At 43.6% G+C, this 15,809-nt stretch overlaps 1 protein-coding gene across 1 annotated transcript in view; it reads left to right on the top strand.

Moving 5' to 3' along the window:
* The window catches only part of CNTNAP2 (contactin associated protein 2), a 2,220,467-nt gene that overhangs the window by 1,938,546 nt on the left and 266,112 nt on the right, over positions 1–15,809 (top strand). The window contains exon 17 of the mRNA XM_070460949.1: positions 2,825–2,995. Within this exon, the coding sequence (XP_070317050.1) occupies positions 2,825–2,995 (171 nt within the window). The remainder of the gene's footprint in view (positions 1–2,824; positions 2,996–15,809) is intronic.

The following is a 15,809-nucleotide window of genomic DNA, read 5'->3' as shown; positions in this document are numbered from 1 at the left end:
CACCACTGTTTTTACCTTAATGGAGACATTTGCAAACATGTTTTTCATTGACTTGTTGTTCAGTCGCTCGGTCGTGTCCAACCCCATGGACTGCAACATGCCAGGCTTCCCTGTCATCCACTATTGGAGTTTGCTCAAATTCATGTCTACTGAGTCAGTGATGCTGTTTATTTATTACCATTCACTTATCTAGATGTCACTGTATCCTAGATGTCCTAAGAAAAAAGTAAATAACATCAATTAAATGAAGATACTTTATTATCTCACTATATAGCAACATTATATACTTAACTTGAATTTATGGCATAAGTATAGCAGTACCAACAAAGTTAATTCTGTTTAAGAATAGCAGTTGAACTTATTGCATACGGGCATTATTTGTATAAAAGGAAGGAAAAATATAGTCGATAGAAACTAAGAAAGTGAATGTAGTTGATTCAGTGTGTTCTTTGAAGGGAAGATATGGCAAAAGTCAATTTTAAAAAACAATATATTGTATTTTTAAATTTTTATTTACTTATCAATTTATTTATTTTTGGCTGTGTTGGGTCTTTGTTGCTGCTCGAGGGCTTTTACCTAGTTGGGATACGTGGGCTTCCATTTGCGGTATTTTTTCTTGTGGCTCATGGACTCTAGAGCACGGGCTCAGTAGTTGTGGCACACGTGGTTAGTGGCTCTGCAGCTTATGGGATCTTCCTGGACAGGGGCTTGAACTCATGTCCCCTGCATTGGCAGGCAGATTCTTAACCGCTGGACCACCAGCTGCTCCTGCTACTGCTGCTAAGTCACTTCAGTCATGTCCAACTCTGTGCAACCCCATAGACGGCAGCCCACCAGGCTCCTCCGTCCCTGGGATTCTCCAGGCAATACTGGAGTGGGCTGCCACTTCCTTCTCCATGGACCACCAGGGAAGTCCCAAAAATACATATTTTAGATGTTAAGAGAAAATTTTCCACTAGCAATTTATTAATCTAGTAGGCTTTTATTCAGTGATTCATGAACCTGGCGACCTCCAGCCTAGCAGAGAGAAAGGAGCTCTGAAGAGCCGTACAAGACTAGAGGTGTTATGAACCAAAGGGAGCAGGAACAGGAAGTTACACTGGGCGTGTGCTGATTGGCTGAAACAGGGCTGCAAACACATCAGCAGAGGGAAGGCCTAGAGCATCAGGGACCCTTTGCTGAGCAGGCCAGTGCTGCTGGGGTAGCCTGGACCTTCCTTCTCTGGGCGAGCTGAGCACAGAAGCTCAGTTAAGTGCTGGTTTGCTGACTCAGGGGTTAGCAAGAGTGACTCCATCCTGGGCCTCACATGGTGACTTTAACATAGATTTAATACTAAAGGTAAAAGCTTTAGTAACTGTTTTAAAGCATATTCATGTATTTTAGTCATTAGCTGTGCTGTCAAATGTTCTCAGAAATGTGCACTTCCTAAAGGAATTTCTCCCCTGGAGATAAAGTCAGGAGTCAGCTCTTGGTGGGCTTCTCTGGCGACTCAGCAGTAAAGAATTCGCTTGCAACACAGAAGCTGCAGGAAGCACAGGTTCAATCTCTGGGTCGGGAAGATCCCCTGGAGGAGGGCCTGACAGCCCACTGCGGTATTCTGGGTCTGAAAAATCCCATGGACAGAGGAGGCTGGCAGGCTACAGTCCATGGGGTCGCAAAGAGTAGGGCATGACTGAGCAACTCAGCACACAGGCACACTGCCCTTGATGTCATTAAATGCTTGGTCCACCTGTTCTGCTGGAATGGCGGTCCTCTAGTTCAGTGCTTTTATTTTGTCCTGTGAACTGCCTTTCTCCTGGGGCCACTGCCTACTACCAGGCAATGAGTGTGGACGGGGTGAGTACAACTGTGTCTGCCTCATGAGTTCAAGGATAGAGGCTGATTGTAAGCCCTTCAATGGGCTCAGCTCAGCACTCCCGCCCCCACAGAACAGCCACAGGTCACAGACTCCACAGGTCCCATGGAGTCCCCAGAGAGGAAGAGGCTGGGGAGGGGACCCTACCTTTACAACAACTTGCCTGTGGGGCTTGGAGCAGGAGGAGTGGAGAGATGACTGGCCAGGTCATCCAGTCTTTTTCCCTAGCTCCTTGCTCAGCCAGGCTTCTGCACTCCCCGCGGTTGTATTTCTGCTTCACTTGCCCCGAGGTCGGAGCAGCTGCTGGCTGGAAGCAAGCATTGCTTATTCCAAGACAAAGACAGATGAGAAGCAGGAGCAGGATACCAAAGACCCCTTCCTAGTCTGTCCCTCCCGGTCGAGTCCAGATACTTCTTGCATCAAACGTAAGCCTGGGGACTTCCCTGGCGGTCCAGTATTACGACTTCACCTTCCAATGCAGGGGTGCAGGTTAAATCCCCGGTCAGCGAGCTAAGATCGCACAGTCCTCACGGCCAAAAAAACCAAATCATAAAACACAAGCAATATTGTAACAAATTCAATAAAGACTTTAAAAATGGTCCACATCAAAAATGGAAAGAAAAAACAAAACAAAACATAAGCCTGAGTTAAAAACAGCCACATCCACCCACCACGTGAAACCAGGGGCGTCACTCCATTTTCTCCTCCTCTGATATGTACTCCTGAGAGTCCCTTCAGGATGCCTCTTTAAAGGATTTATCCGTCTTTAGTCCAATATAAACACATACAACTTTTGGAAAGTCAAAGATATGTTTGTGGGGATTTTGTGCAGTGTTATTCAGCAGGAAGAGTGGAAACAAGGGCTACTGTCAATGGGATTGTATTAAAACTCAGGAGGTGGCTCTCTTTTCCATCAGTGCCATGACCAGGTGTAAATTACGCTGTCCTCTTTCTTTGTTCCTTCCACAGGGAATTACTGGAATGCGGCCTCTTTCCCAAACCCATCATCCTACCTGCACTTCTCCACTTTCCAAGGGGAGACCAGTGCCGACATCTCCTTCTACTTCAAAACGTTAATCCCCCGGGGCGTGTTTCTTGAAAATCTGGGGAACACAGATTTCATCAAACTCGAACTGAAATGTGAGTATGCATTATTTGTCAGCTCATGAGTAACTGCTCTTGTCACTTCAAGCTGATCTTAACCTCGATTATGTAACTGGCACTAGAAAGTAGATGCAGTCCCTGAGAAAGACCTAGATTCCTGTGCTCATATGCTCAAAGGATACAGTCACAGACAGAGCTTCCCACAATGCTGTTCTACAAGGATGAGAGAGGACAAACTGCCCTGATAACGGGGGGGAAGAATGTGTATTTTTACTGAAGTCTAGTTGATTTACAGTGCTATGTTAGTTTCAGGAGTACAGCAAAATGATTCAGTTATATATATATATATATAGCTTTTCAGATTCTTTTCCACTATAAGTTATTACAAGGTATTGAGTATAGTTCCCTGTACAATAAAGTAGGTTCTCATTGTTTATCTATTTTATATACAGTAATGGGTATCTGTTAATCCCAAACTTCTAATTTGTCTCTGCCCCTCCACCTTCTCTATCCCCTTTGGTAGTGCTAAATTTATCTTCTATGTGTTAGTCTATTTCTGTTTTGTAAATAAGTTCATTTGTGTATATTTTTTTAGATTCCACCTATAAGTGGTATCGTATGATATTTGTCTTTCTCTACTTACTTCACTTAGTATGATCCTCTCCAAGTTCATGCATGTTGCTGCAAATGGCATTATTCCATCATTCTTTTTATGGCTGAGTAGTATTCTATTGTATATATGTACCATATCTTCTTTATCCATGTCCCTGTTGATTAATTATACCCATATCTCGCCTATAGTAAATAGTGCTGCTGTGAATATTGGGATGCATACAGCTTTTCAAATTAGAGCTATATACCCAGGAGTGGGATTGCATGATCATGTAGTAGCTCTATTCTTCATTTTTTAAGGAATATTTTTTAGAAAATATTTTTAAGGAATATTAAAGAACAATATTCCATGTTGTTCTCCATGGTGTCTATGCCAGTTTACTTTTCCACCAATAATGTAGGAGGGTTCCATTTTCTCCGCATTCTCTCCAGCATGTATGACTCATAGACTTTTTAACAATGTCCATTCTGAGTAGTGTGAAGAATGTATTTGTTTTCTAAGGAGACGGGGTTAAAAGTAGACGGAGGATTGGGTAAAGTGAGCGGGAATAAGAAATAAGAGAATTGGAGTAACAACACAAGAAAATAGGAATGATCAGAATTAATATCTGCGGGAGTGGATGAAGCAGCCTAGACAGTGGTACGGTGTTGCTATGCAATCTGGGTCTGCAGCTTTGCAGAAGAAGCTCCATATCCACTCACCTTCTGACGGTTTGAGTCCTGGGTGTTCTCACCCAGGGTGCAGAAATCACCAGAATCCCAGTAAGGGCAGAGGCTGCCTGTCTCAGCTCAGCCCTTTGGATCCCAAAGACCCTCAGAGTCCGTGTGATTTGAGGATGCCACCCGCGGAGGGCACGGAGTCGCTGCATCTGAGCAGGGCAAGTCTCATCATATGGGGGAGCTTTTATCCACGGGGCACGGGTGCAGCTTTGGGAATCGGTGTCCACAGACCTCCAGGTCTGGTGCACATTTGCACATGCCCGGCTCCGCTGGCTCTTCAGACCCAGAAACAGCAAGAACCAGGAGGGGGAGCCGAGTCAGTGCCCCACGCCCCTGTGTGGAATCTCGGCGCCCTCCCACATCAGAGTCCCTCCTCCTGGCCTCTGCTCCGTGTCTGAGCACCTGTGTTACTGGGTCTGGTCTGAGGATGATCCCAGACGTATTTTCCAGAAATAGCTGATGGTATATTTTCCTCCTTCTGTAGTTACAATTGTGCAATATGGCCTTTGGGAAGGGGACTCTCAGGAGGCCGTGTTTCTGCTGAAATCCTATGGGATTCTCTCTGTTAAAGGCTGGACGGTGACGTGGCAGAAGTGCATGGACTCTGGAATTTTCACTCTTAGGTTGAAATCCAGGTCCTCAGGCAAATCACTTAATCTGTTTGAATCCCAATTTCCGAATCTATAAAATGGGGATGGTAATTTGCTGGGGTTATGATGCTAGAATATAGCTACTCATGAAGCATTTATTTCACTGTCTAGCAGTTACTGTAATTATCATTTTTCTGAGAATGCTCATTACAGATCTAGTATGAGCCAGATCTGGTTGAAAAGAAGACTGAGAATATTCTAGCCCTGGAGTTAAAAAGTAAACAAATAGAAATCATTTATTTTCATGAATTATGGACTAGAATTATTTAAAAGGGATTTCCACTTTCCATAGAAATTAATTGAATCAAAATATTTCCAGACTTACACAAAGTTGGGTTGTGTTTTAGAAATATCTCATGGCACAAAAGGAAAATTGACAATCCCCTATCTGAGTAATTCTATGAGCTTCTATAAAATTACTTGGGTTCACCCTGTCCTGTTTTATATCCCCATGTTTTGTAAACCCAGGCCTGTGTTGGAAATAAGACAAATGAAGTATAGAAAGAGCAGGTATTTCTACTAGAGTACATGCACAGTAGAATTTCACTCATTTCTAATGACAAAAAACCGCCATAGATGCTTTCAAAGTCCTCTCAGTCTTTCCATGATATGAAAACTCCATGACAGAGGGTGGATTATAGCCTCATTTTGTCATGTGGCTCTTTTCTGTCATCTAGTTTGCTTTTGGTGAAGAAGCGTGAGACTTTCAAGGCACGGATTAGAGGTTGGCCTCTCCTCAGAGTTCTCTAGACCTTCTAATAATTACTGAGGGTACAATCACCTTTTATAAGGTTCCCTAAATGTTAGAGGTGCCAAAGGCCATCAGTATATAGCACCTCCATTCCAGCTCAAAGGAACTTTGGAGAGGAATAGGGAGGGAAGGCAGGTTGGTCTGTTTGAGCAAAACTTCTTTAAAGTATACAAGAAGTAGTGCTTCCACGAAGAACATGGAGGAAATGTGGCCATGATGGAGGCTTGCTTCTGCCCCATGCATCATGTTTCTCCAGACTCTTCTGTGCAGGATACGTGGGGTGGTGGGAGAGGTGGACAATTCTTGCAAGCCCCTCTCTCCCTTCCACGGATGAGTCACTGCAAACTTAATGGGTCCCGAAGTCAAACTTTTTAAAGAGTGTCTCTACTTTTTTTTCCCCAGAATTTGCTAGACTTTCTAACCTCTTTCTAGTAGGAATTCAAATTTTGCTTCTCTATGGGTATCTCAAAGGAGTTTTGTCACAGTTCATGTCTACACAGTGGTTTCTAGAATAACATTTCCATTAATTAATGACATTGTGGCCTTCTGTTGGAAATGGAAAATTCTTGACTTTAAGAACAGTGAGTCAGGGGCTTCCCTGGTGGCTCAGTGATAGAGAGTCTGCCTGCCAATGCAGGAGACTCAGGTTCGATCCCTGATCCAGGAGGGTCCCACATGCCTCAGGGCAGCCAAGCCCAAGCACGAGAACTTTTGAGCCTGTGCTCTAGAGCTCAAGAACCCCAACTTCTGAAGCCCCTGAGCCCTGGAGGCCATGCTCCGCAACAAGAGAAACCACTGCAGCGAGAAGCCTGCGCCCTGCAACTAGAGAATAGCCCCCGCTCACCCCAACTTGAGAAAAGCCCGTGCAGCAGTGAAGACTCAGCACAGCCAAAAATTCAAAGCGAAGCAGTGAGTCAGTTGCACTAACTTAATGAGACACCATCAGCATCTTAATGTGCAAGTAAAAAAGCCCACGTGGTAAAGTTAGACTGACGTTACTCACTAGCATGCTCTATAGGTAAGAATTTAAGGCTGTGTTTCACTTCTTTACTGTCTATATTTTTTTTTCATTCTTTCAGTGGGTATTCACTGAGTCCCGACCATGTCTCAGATGCTATGCTAGGTCGAACGTCGTTAAGTCAAGCATGGTGTCTTTCCCTCCAAAGATCCTTCTGTTTTTGGAAAGCAGCCAAGTCAATCAGCAAATTTGATAATAAAAATAGCTCAGCTTTGTTCAGACTCTGTCTCCAGCACTTTTTCCAGGGACTTCACAGCATCTCACTTACTTCCCTAACCACCCTTTGGACTGGAGCACCACCATTCGCAGCTCTGTTTTTCAAATGAGGAAACCGAGGCACAGGGTAAAAGTTGCCTGGTCACGGTCACACAGAGGGGATATGACAGAGCTGGCGCTTAAGCCCAAGCATTTTTTGTCTGTCCTGAGTCTGTTGCTGTTAACACCAAACCGCACCAGCTCCCGGAACAGACATTGAGAGAGATGGCTGAGAGCACCGAGGGGGCATTTAAACCCGACTGGAGTGACAGGTGCTTCCCAGGGAATGTGATGCTTTAATTACATTGTCATGGATGAGCAGGAGGCAGGAAGGGGAGGCAGGTGGGGGCAGAAGGAAGATCTGGAAAGGAAAAATGTTACTAAAAGGAGAACACCTGTCCGTGAAGGTGGGAGGGTTGAACCCAAGGACTCCAAGGGGAGCAGTTCAGCAGAGAACCCAGTGTGCTGGGAGCAGCAGGGCTGCAGCTGGACGACCAGGCAGTGGTGACAGCACTGAATGTGTGCTGGCCTGGGGTGGAGATGGCTTGCCTCAACCCTGAAAGTTATGGTGAGCGGGGCCATAATCCGATCAGATTTGTGTTCACCGGAGGAAAGATGGAAAAGCCAGAGAAGAAGCAGCAGGGACCGCTGTGAAGATGGTGCAGAGTGAACGGGAGCTGGGGAAGGTGACAAGGAAGGATCCTAGAGGAGAGAGCTGCTTAGGAGAGAGATTCCACAGGTTCTGAGAGAGTGGTTGTGAGAGGGAAGTGGGAGGGAAGGTTCTAGAATGAAGCCAACATTTGGTTGGGATGGTGTGGACGATTATGTGGGTAGAACACCTTTTACTAGGGATGACGGCATTGGAGAGCAAAATGAAAACTGCCTTTGGATGTTCTGAGTTTGAGGGCCCACAGGACCAAAGAATGTCTCTCCAAGTGGACACACGCAGAGGGTGCTGTGTACACAAGTCTGAAGCCCAACAGAGCACTCCGAATTACAAGCATGCAATGTGAGCAGCAGCATCACTTAGAGAATCCTCAGGAAATAAGTGTGGGCGCCTCAGCATGGGTGAGATTACCCAGAACAAGTGTGCAGAGAGAGGATACCAGATGTCCAAGGGTGAAAACCACACTTCAGAAATAGAAGGAAGAAAGGGAGCTTGCAGAAGCCTGGCAGAGCAGTGGGAAGACGGTGATATCCCAGGGATCAAACATAGAAAGAATTTCAAGAACAAAAAAGTGCCTGATGCCACTGAACTGAGAGATCACGAAAGAAAGAACATAAAGGGCTCTTCAACTTTCACCTGTAGAGGTCACTGTCAAAATGTGAGATCGTGTCTGTGGTGAGTGGAGGGGAATACAGAGATCAAGAGATGGTGGTTCTGTTCATTGTTCTTGTGGGGAGGGACTTGAGTACCATGTATATTAAAGAAAGTCTAGTAAAGAAAAAAGAAGTTAGAGATATGGGAGAGAAATGGGCTAGTGGAAGGAGTGAGGTCCCCTAGGAAGTGAGAATGAGTGAAACCTACAATTGAAGGGACTGATGGATACAAGAGGAGAGATAAGCCATGGACTAACAGGTCCATTTCCAAACCAGAAATTACTTTTGATTCTGTTGTTTGCTTATTTTTGTTTGTTAGTTTTTTTTTTTTTTTTTTTGTCAGTTATTCTTGAGATGGCAGAGGAGTCGTGCTTTAGAAAATATTCACTAACAACCATAGACATTTCCATTTATTTTTCCAGAGTTCCCCATAGGGAACAACTTGACTTCCCTGCCTCCCTTTTCTGGCCAAGATGCTCCCATCTTGACCTTGACCATGGTCCCATCACCAGGCCTCCTCTCACTGAGCACCTGCTGTCTCAGAGGCACTCGGGTGGATCCTGGAGATGCCAAGGTGAAGACAAGAGAACCCAAGACCCTCACTTACTAAAGGAGACACACACACTGACTGCAGTATGGATGCGTAACTTTTATTATGAACTTTTAAGTGCCATGCACTGCTCTAAAGCTTTTACAAGTACTAAAATTTTTTAGTTTTCATAGCAAGTTTCGTTCACATTTTATAGATAAGGAAACTGAGACTCACAGGTTATATGGCTATTATTCAGATATAGTGCTTATGATCATTTAAATACAATAAATAAATTACAAGGATAGGCATGAGCTATCTTAAATGTCCAGAGGAGAGATACACAACCCAACCTGGGAATGAAGAAGTAGATGAGGTGATACCCAAGCTGGGTCATAAAGAATGGGCAGAGAAATTAGCTACACGAAGAAGTAATGGAAAGAACTCTAGCAGGAAGGACAATGCAAACAGAAGCATAAGGACGGGGAACATGACGGGTGCTGCGGAGCTACAAACATCCAGTGTTGTTAGAGTAGGAAGTACGACACAGGTGGTAGAGACTTTTAGGCAAGACTCAGGCCTGATTCTAAATATACAGCAATCTGAATATTTCAGCCCAATAGTTATTGGGTACCTACTCCAAAGAGGAGCTCAAGAAGAGTAAGAATGTTCCCATCCCATCGCACACAGTCTATTAGGAGAGACTAGAGTATAAAACAGTATTTTGGATGAGAGGAAATGTTAATAAATATTAGGGCAATACACCACAGTGACCGAGATGAGGCAACAATTACTTCTTCCTGGAGAAGAAGCGAAGGTTCTTTGGAGATTAAACCCTTGTAAATGAAGCTCAAAGACCATTTCTGGCTCTGGATACCAAAGGAAGAAACTAGTCAGAGATGGCGTGGATGCATCGCAAAGGTGACGTGCGTGGTTCGCCGGTGCAGCAAGGGCTGTAGAACCCTGAGCTCCGTGGCGTCTCCGGGGCCGGAACGCTGCCTGGCGCATCACAAGTGCCAAGTAAGCATCTGTTGAAAGAATAAAACGAATGAATGAGGTGCTAAGCTAATGGAGAAACAGAAAAATCTAGGTGGAAAAGGACAGCACCGCTCAGGGGAACTGGGGATCAGAATGATGACAGACGTACATGGAAAGGTGGAAGGATGATCGTGATTTAGGAATTCGAGATTTCACAGGAGAGCAGTCTGGGCGATGAGCAGGTCTACGATGCATCATCTGGCCATGCATGTGGGCTTCTGGGTTGTGTGAAAAGGCTGTAGGGAAAGTCAGGGCACTGGAGGCCAGTGTAGGTTGGTCATCCACATCACTGCTGAGGCCCCTAGTGGTGATGGCAAGGGGCGCAGTGGACAGGGAGGCTGTGATCCAAGCGGTGCAGTCCCTGGGATCAAGGATGGCAGTTAGGCACGGGAGAGAAAGTGTCATGGAGGATGCATTGTTGAGTGCAGTCTCTGGTGCCTTAGAACAGAACAAGCACCAAGGTCAAGAATGCCCCCAGCTGCCCTCCTGGCCCCAAGACATGGGCCCCAAGAGAAGGGGTTGGGTGACTGATGGGTAAGTTTTTCCTCAAGGTGAACTGTAATCAGAGGAAGTGTTTGGAAATATTTGATGATAAGTAGTGACCATAGTATTTCTTAGGGATTCCCTGGTGGCTCAGCTGGTAAAGAATCTGCCTGCAATACAGGAGACCTGAGATCGATCCCTGGGTCAGGAAGATGCCCTGGAGAAGGGAATAGCAATCCACTCCAGTATTCTTGCCTGGAGAATCCCAGGGACAGAGGAGCCTGGTGGGCTATATAGTACAAGGGATCACAGAGAGTCAGACGTGATTGAGTGATTAACACTCGCACACTTCACTATAGCATTTTTATTCTTTGTTTAACAATTTAAAAGAGCAGACACAGTTGGAGGCTTCTGAAGGGGACATCTCCTGTCTGGGAGACACCCAGGAGAAGCAGCCGGCAACTGAAGCTGAACCAGGAATTGAAACTGAAGCTCCAATACTTTGGCCACCTGGTGCAAAGAGCTGACTCTGGAAAAGACTGATGGCAAGAGAAGAGAGCCACAGATGAGATGGTTGGATGGCATCACCAGCTCTATGGACACAAGTTTGAGCAAACTCTGGGAGATAGTGAAGGACAGGGAAGCCCGCTGTGCTGCAGTCCATGGGGTCGCAAAGAATCAAATATGACTTAGCAACCAAACAACCACAACAACCAGGAACTGTTGCAATACTTTAGCATAAGCTTCCCTGTTGACAAAGCTTGAGCTTTTCCAGGTATCAGGTTGACTCGGAGCACAGATTTGCATTTAACCGGCATATCTCCACAAAATGTGGTGGCAGCAGTCCAATTTCCTGCTAATCTTGGGGAAAGGTATTAAGGAAAAACCTCCATTTTCCAAGATGCCAGTTTCTGCAGTACACGTGCTCAAGAATGTGACAGAAGAAAATATTCTGCAATATACAGAAACTGATGAATCAGAGGAAATAAACTGATAGATAAATAAACTAATTTATCTTCCACTATTCCAGAATTGGAACAACTATATATTAAGAGAGCTTCCTTTGTGTAGACATGAGGAATGTCTAATTCCACTTTACTGGTCTCTGTGCCATGGGGACATTATTTAGGGTGTTCTTTCTTTTATAAACACTGTGAGTTTTTATTAATACAGATCAGATGTTAGCACCTGGATTTTTCCTTTTAATTATCCTACCCTTCTTGTTATCAACATAGATTCAGGAAGAATTTTAGTATTTCTACTACTTTGCAAGTCTAGCTATGAGCTCAATTAGTGTTAAAAATCTGGGAATCTAAATGATCCTGACTTGCTCATTATAATACATAAGAAAAAAATCCACCGTAAGATGTTTTTAACCTGCATAGAAACACTGTTGTGAGTTTTTTTAATATTTACAAATTTTTCTAGTTTCTGGTTTAAACTTTTCAATTTCAATTGTGGACCAAAACAATTAAGAAATACAAATGAAGATGAAATTTGGGCTCTAATAAAGTTATTTAATATAGTAGTCATGTGTATTTCTAATTATTAAAAGATATAAAAATAATTGGTAACACTGTCAAGTTTAACGTACCCAGGTTTCTTTGCCAGTCTCGCTGAAGGGACAGTTATTTGAGTGTATGGCATAGGTGTGTGTGTGCTAAGTCACTTCAGTCATGTCCAACTCTTTACCACCCCATGGACTGTAACCCACCAGGCTCCTCAGTCCATGGGATTCTCCAGGCAAGAATACTGCAGTGGGTTGCCATGCCCTCCTCCAGGGCATCTTCCTGACTCAGGGATCAAGCCTGCATCTCTCATCTCCTGCATTAGCAGGTGTATTCTTTACCACTAGTGCCACCTAGGAAGCCCCCAATGGTGTAGGTACCCTAGAGTTAAAAGAATAGACTTTAGGATATCCTCTTGATATGAAAAATAACCGAAGTTATCCTAGATGTTACTGATCTACCCATGTCTGCTGATTTGGAAATTTCTAGAAGGAGTTGGGAAGGCCTCTAAGCCAGATAGAGTCACCTGTTCCTACAAAATTTCTGTTCCTGCCCTTCTCTCTCCATACTCCAGAGGCATCTAGAAGACAACCTCCCTACTAAAATCCTGCCCACACAAAAGATGCTTTTACTGTATCCTAATTTAAAGTGTAAATATACATAAAAGAGAAGTCTTTCATTTTCCTTTAAAAAAAAGCAACATTTCTATAAGACAATTAATTTGGTGCATTGCCTGGAAAATAATAGGCATCCTCATTAGAGAGCATCTTCACTTAGTGTTTGTCTGAAGAAATGTGCTGTGTGTCATTTCTTTAGAGAAGTGCAGACGTTTCTTAGAGATTTTTTGCGAGTGGAATTTCTCTTCTGTCTCATTCCCTTTGATTCAAATGTTTTCTACATTATTTATAGTGTGTGATAGTCCACAAAACCTTTCCCTTCAAAGAGATGGCATGTTAAAGTGTCAGAACGACCAGCGTCTAGAATCAACCTGCCTGTGGGCAGCTAGGAGACAGCAGACATCCTAAGAGGAGAAGAAACTAAAGAAGCTAGGATTCATGCGTCCTGACCTGGGACAGAGCTGGGAGAAAGAGTGTGTTATCCTGACAGTAACAGACACGCGGATTAGTGAGAGAAGCAGAAATGTATGTGTGGAGTTGTAAGGAGGTTAGAGACCTTACATCTGCCTTTCTAGATGCTACCAGTGTCTCTGAAGGCTTGATATTTTGTAAAAAAAAAAAAAAAAAGAAAGAAAGAAAGAAAGAAAAGAAAACCAAATGCTTCGAGAGGGAAGGGTTGGTGCCAATGTCAGTTAGTCCTTGTTACAAACACTGGAGAATTGATCCAACTAAGGACGACACTTGGGACCAATTAATTCAAAGCCAGTTGCAAGAAAGGATACAATAAACCAGGGAGCAGAGCTTCATTTAAATATATTGAGTGACTGGGGAAGATTACTGGAAACAGCTCAAAACCAGAAAAACCTCAAAGGGCCAAAGGCAACTGTAAACACAACAACTCTGGGCTCTTACGAGTCATCAGACAAACCTAAATTAAAGCCGTATGACAAAACATTGGCCAACAGGATGTCAGCTGGAAACCTTACAAAAGCAGTGTTTTACAAATGAAGAGTTCAGGGACTTACCTCCTCCAAGACACATTTTGCTCAAATTTTAAGGTAATGTTTAACAGCAATCAAGATAGGAACTTTGAGGAGACGGAGAGAAATATAAAGGCTTAGATGAAATCTAATAGAGGACTAGGATCACAGATGGAATATATTTTTCTTAAATATTTTAGGAAAGACTCATTTCTATCTCTATGATATGCTTTTCTAAAAAAAGAAAATTTTACTTTAGGTACTTTCTGACTTACAAAGGGACTGTGTAATAGGAGTTTCTGAGCCTGTTATTCAGAACGTGGACTATATCTTCCTATAGGTTTAATATTGTAAATGGCACTCATATGCCACCGCTGACCGTGAGGAGCTTTGTTGTCTGTCTGAATTTCAAGAGCGGCTTAAAATAGAGCTGCATGTGCCATCTTAAGAGTTCTGGGATGCAGAGTCCATTCAGTTTAGAATAGAAGGGTTGAGGAGTAAAGGGAACTTTTCCCCTATTGATGAATGTTGAGCTTGTCCTGGACAAACTTCTCAAAGTAGGAAAAGGTTTTGTTCACCTTTATAGTAGTCAAGACACAGCTGTGCCTCTCCAGTCTTTGGGAGCTCGGTCTGGTGGGTTTAGTAAGGAGGTGACTCAGACATCCTGAGCACACACAACCTAAAACCTCCATATGGCTCCCAGACAGTTCTCTTTGCTCTAAAATGTCATCGTTTTATGAATTGTGTCTGTATGTGTGCGCGCGCGCGCATGCTAAGTCACTCAGTCACGTCCGAATCTTTGTGACCTTGTGGACTGTAGCCCATTAGGTTCCTCTGTCCAAGGGATTCTCCAGGCAAGAATACTGGAGTGGGTTGCCAGGTCCTCCTCCAGGGGATCTTTCTGACCCAGGGATCGAACCCATGTCTCCTGCGCCTCCTGCATTGCAGGCAGATTCTTTACTGCTGAGCCACCAAGCAAGCCCATGTTATGAATTAGAGAATTCCAAGAATTCATTCAAATATCATATTACAACACATATATTTTTAAATTATGGCAGTGTTCTGAAATAGAACTAGAATAAGACCATACAACACCTTTCATCCCATCAAAATTTCAGTGGTCTGAGGGAGAAGTTCCTTTGGTATAGTTTTTAATCTGGTGAATAAATATTTCACATGTGATAAGGTCATAAGAAACTTAGGAATAAGAGATATTCTTAAGACTAGTTAAGCTGCTGTAACAAATAAAACCCCGTGTTTCCGTGACTTTACAGCAGCACCATCTGCAGGCTTTGTTCCATGAAGTCCTTCCACATAGTGAAGTCTCCTTTTGTGCTGTGATTCTAGAGCCTGAGTGTTTCTAAACCAGTTGGCAGAGAGAGGAAGGGACTGGAGAAGAATTCTTTCTTTGTACCCACACTGGTCCAGAAGAGACACACACTCCTTTTGTTGTCATTCTGTTGGTGGTAACTAGGCATGTGGTTCCACCTCCTTGTCCAGGAAATGCAGCTCCCAGATTCATGGCAGTTTTTCGGGGGCCTCATGGGAAGGAGAAGACAAATGTTTCATGAGCAGTTAACAGTCACAGGCACTATGGCCTGGGAAGGAGTAAGCTTTCATCTTGTCTAAAGACATCGCGGTAGATTTCCAGAAGATGCAACATTTGATTTGCCTTGACGGGTGACAGGCAGATAAATGTGATAAAGGCATTTTTTCCAGAGAGTAAGCAGATAAACAGAAAGATCATGGAGCATTTGAGGAATTGAAAAGAAAAGAGCGAAAACCCAGTAACTGGTTAGAAGACACTTCTCAAAGTAATGACCCTCCCGCATAGCCATGTTAAGAGTTAGGCAAAAGAAGCCTCGCTGGATGGACCTAAAGCCTCTTAGGAAATTATTCATTTTACTTGCCTTTGTGGATAGTATTAAAATGATCAGATTTGGTTTTATGCATCTCTGAATTTGATTCCTCTACTGAGAACTGCAGAGAATGCCAAATGACTTCTCATGAAGAGGGTTGATATTTAGTATTCTACAGGGTCTTTCTGGGTAAGTGCAACCAGAGCCAATGAATAATAGAAACAGTGTATGTCTGTCAAGTGTAATTATAACACTGAATATGCTCTTCTTGCATTCTGACTCCTGTAGGCATTAGTTTAAACATCTGAACATGCTGGCACTCCAGACCTGTGAGGATTCTTCTTTGAGAAATAGCATGCCCTTATTATTTGGGCCATTTTTAATATGGAAAAAACCCTCACATCTTGTTTAAAATTATTTAATGGTACAGTTTGACCACTCTCTTTTTTAAAGAATCTTCTCAGATCTCTTAAGAGTAGGAAAGAAGTAAGGAAGAATGTTTCAATCTAG

This window comes from Odocoileus virginianus, chromosome 1 (genome assembly GCF_023699985.2).
Source record: "Odocoileus virginianus isolate 20LAN1187 ecotype Illinois chromosome 1, Ovbor_1.2, whole genome shotgun sequence".
Lineage (NCBI taxonomy): Eukaryota > Metazoa > Chordata > Mammalia > Artiodactyla > Cervidae > Odocoileus > Odocoileus virginianus.
Note: the sequence above shows the minus strand (reverse complement) of the source record. Positions and strands in the feature narration are given on the sequence as shown.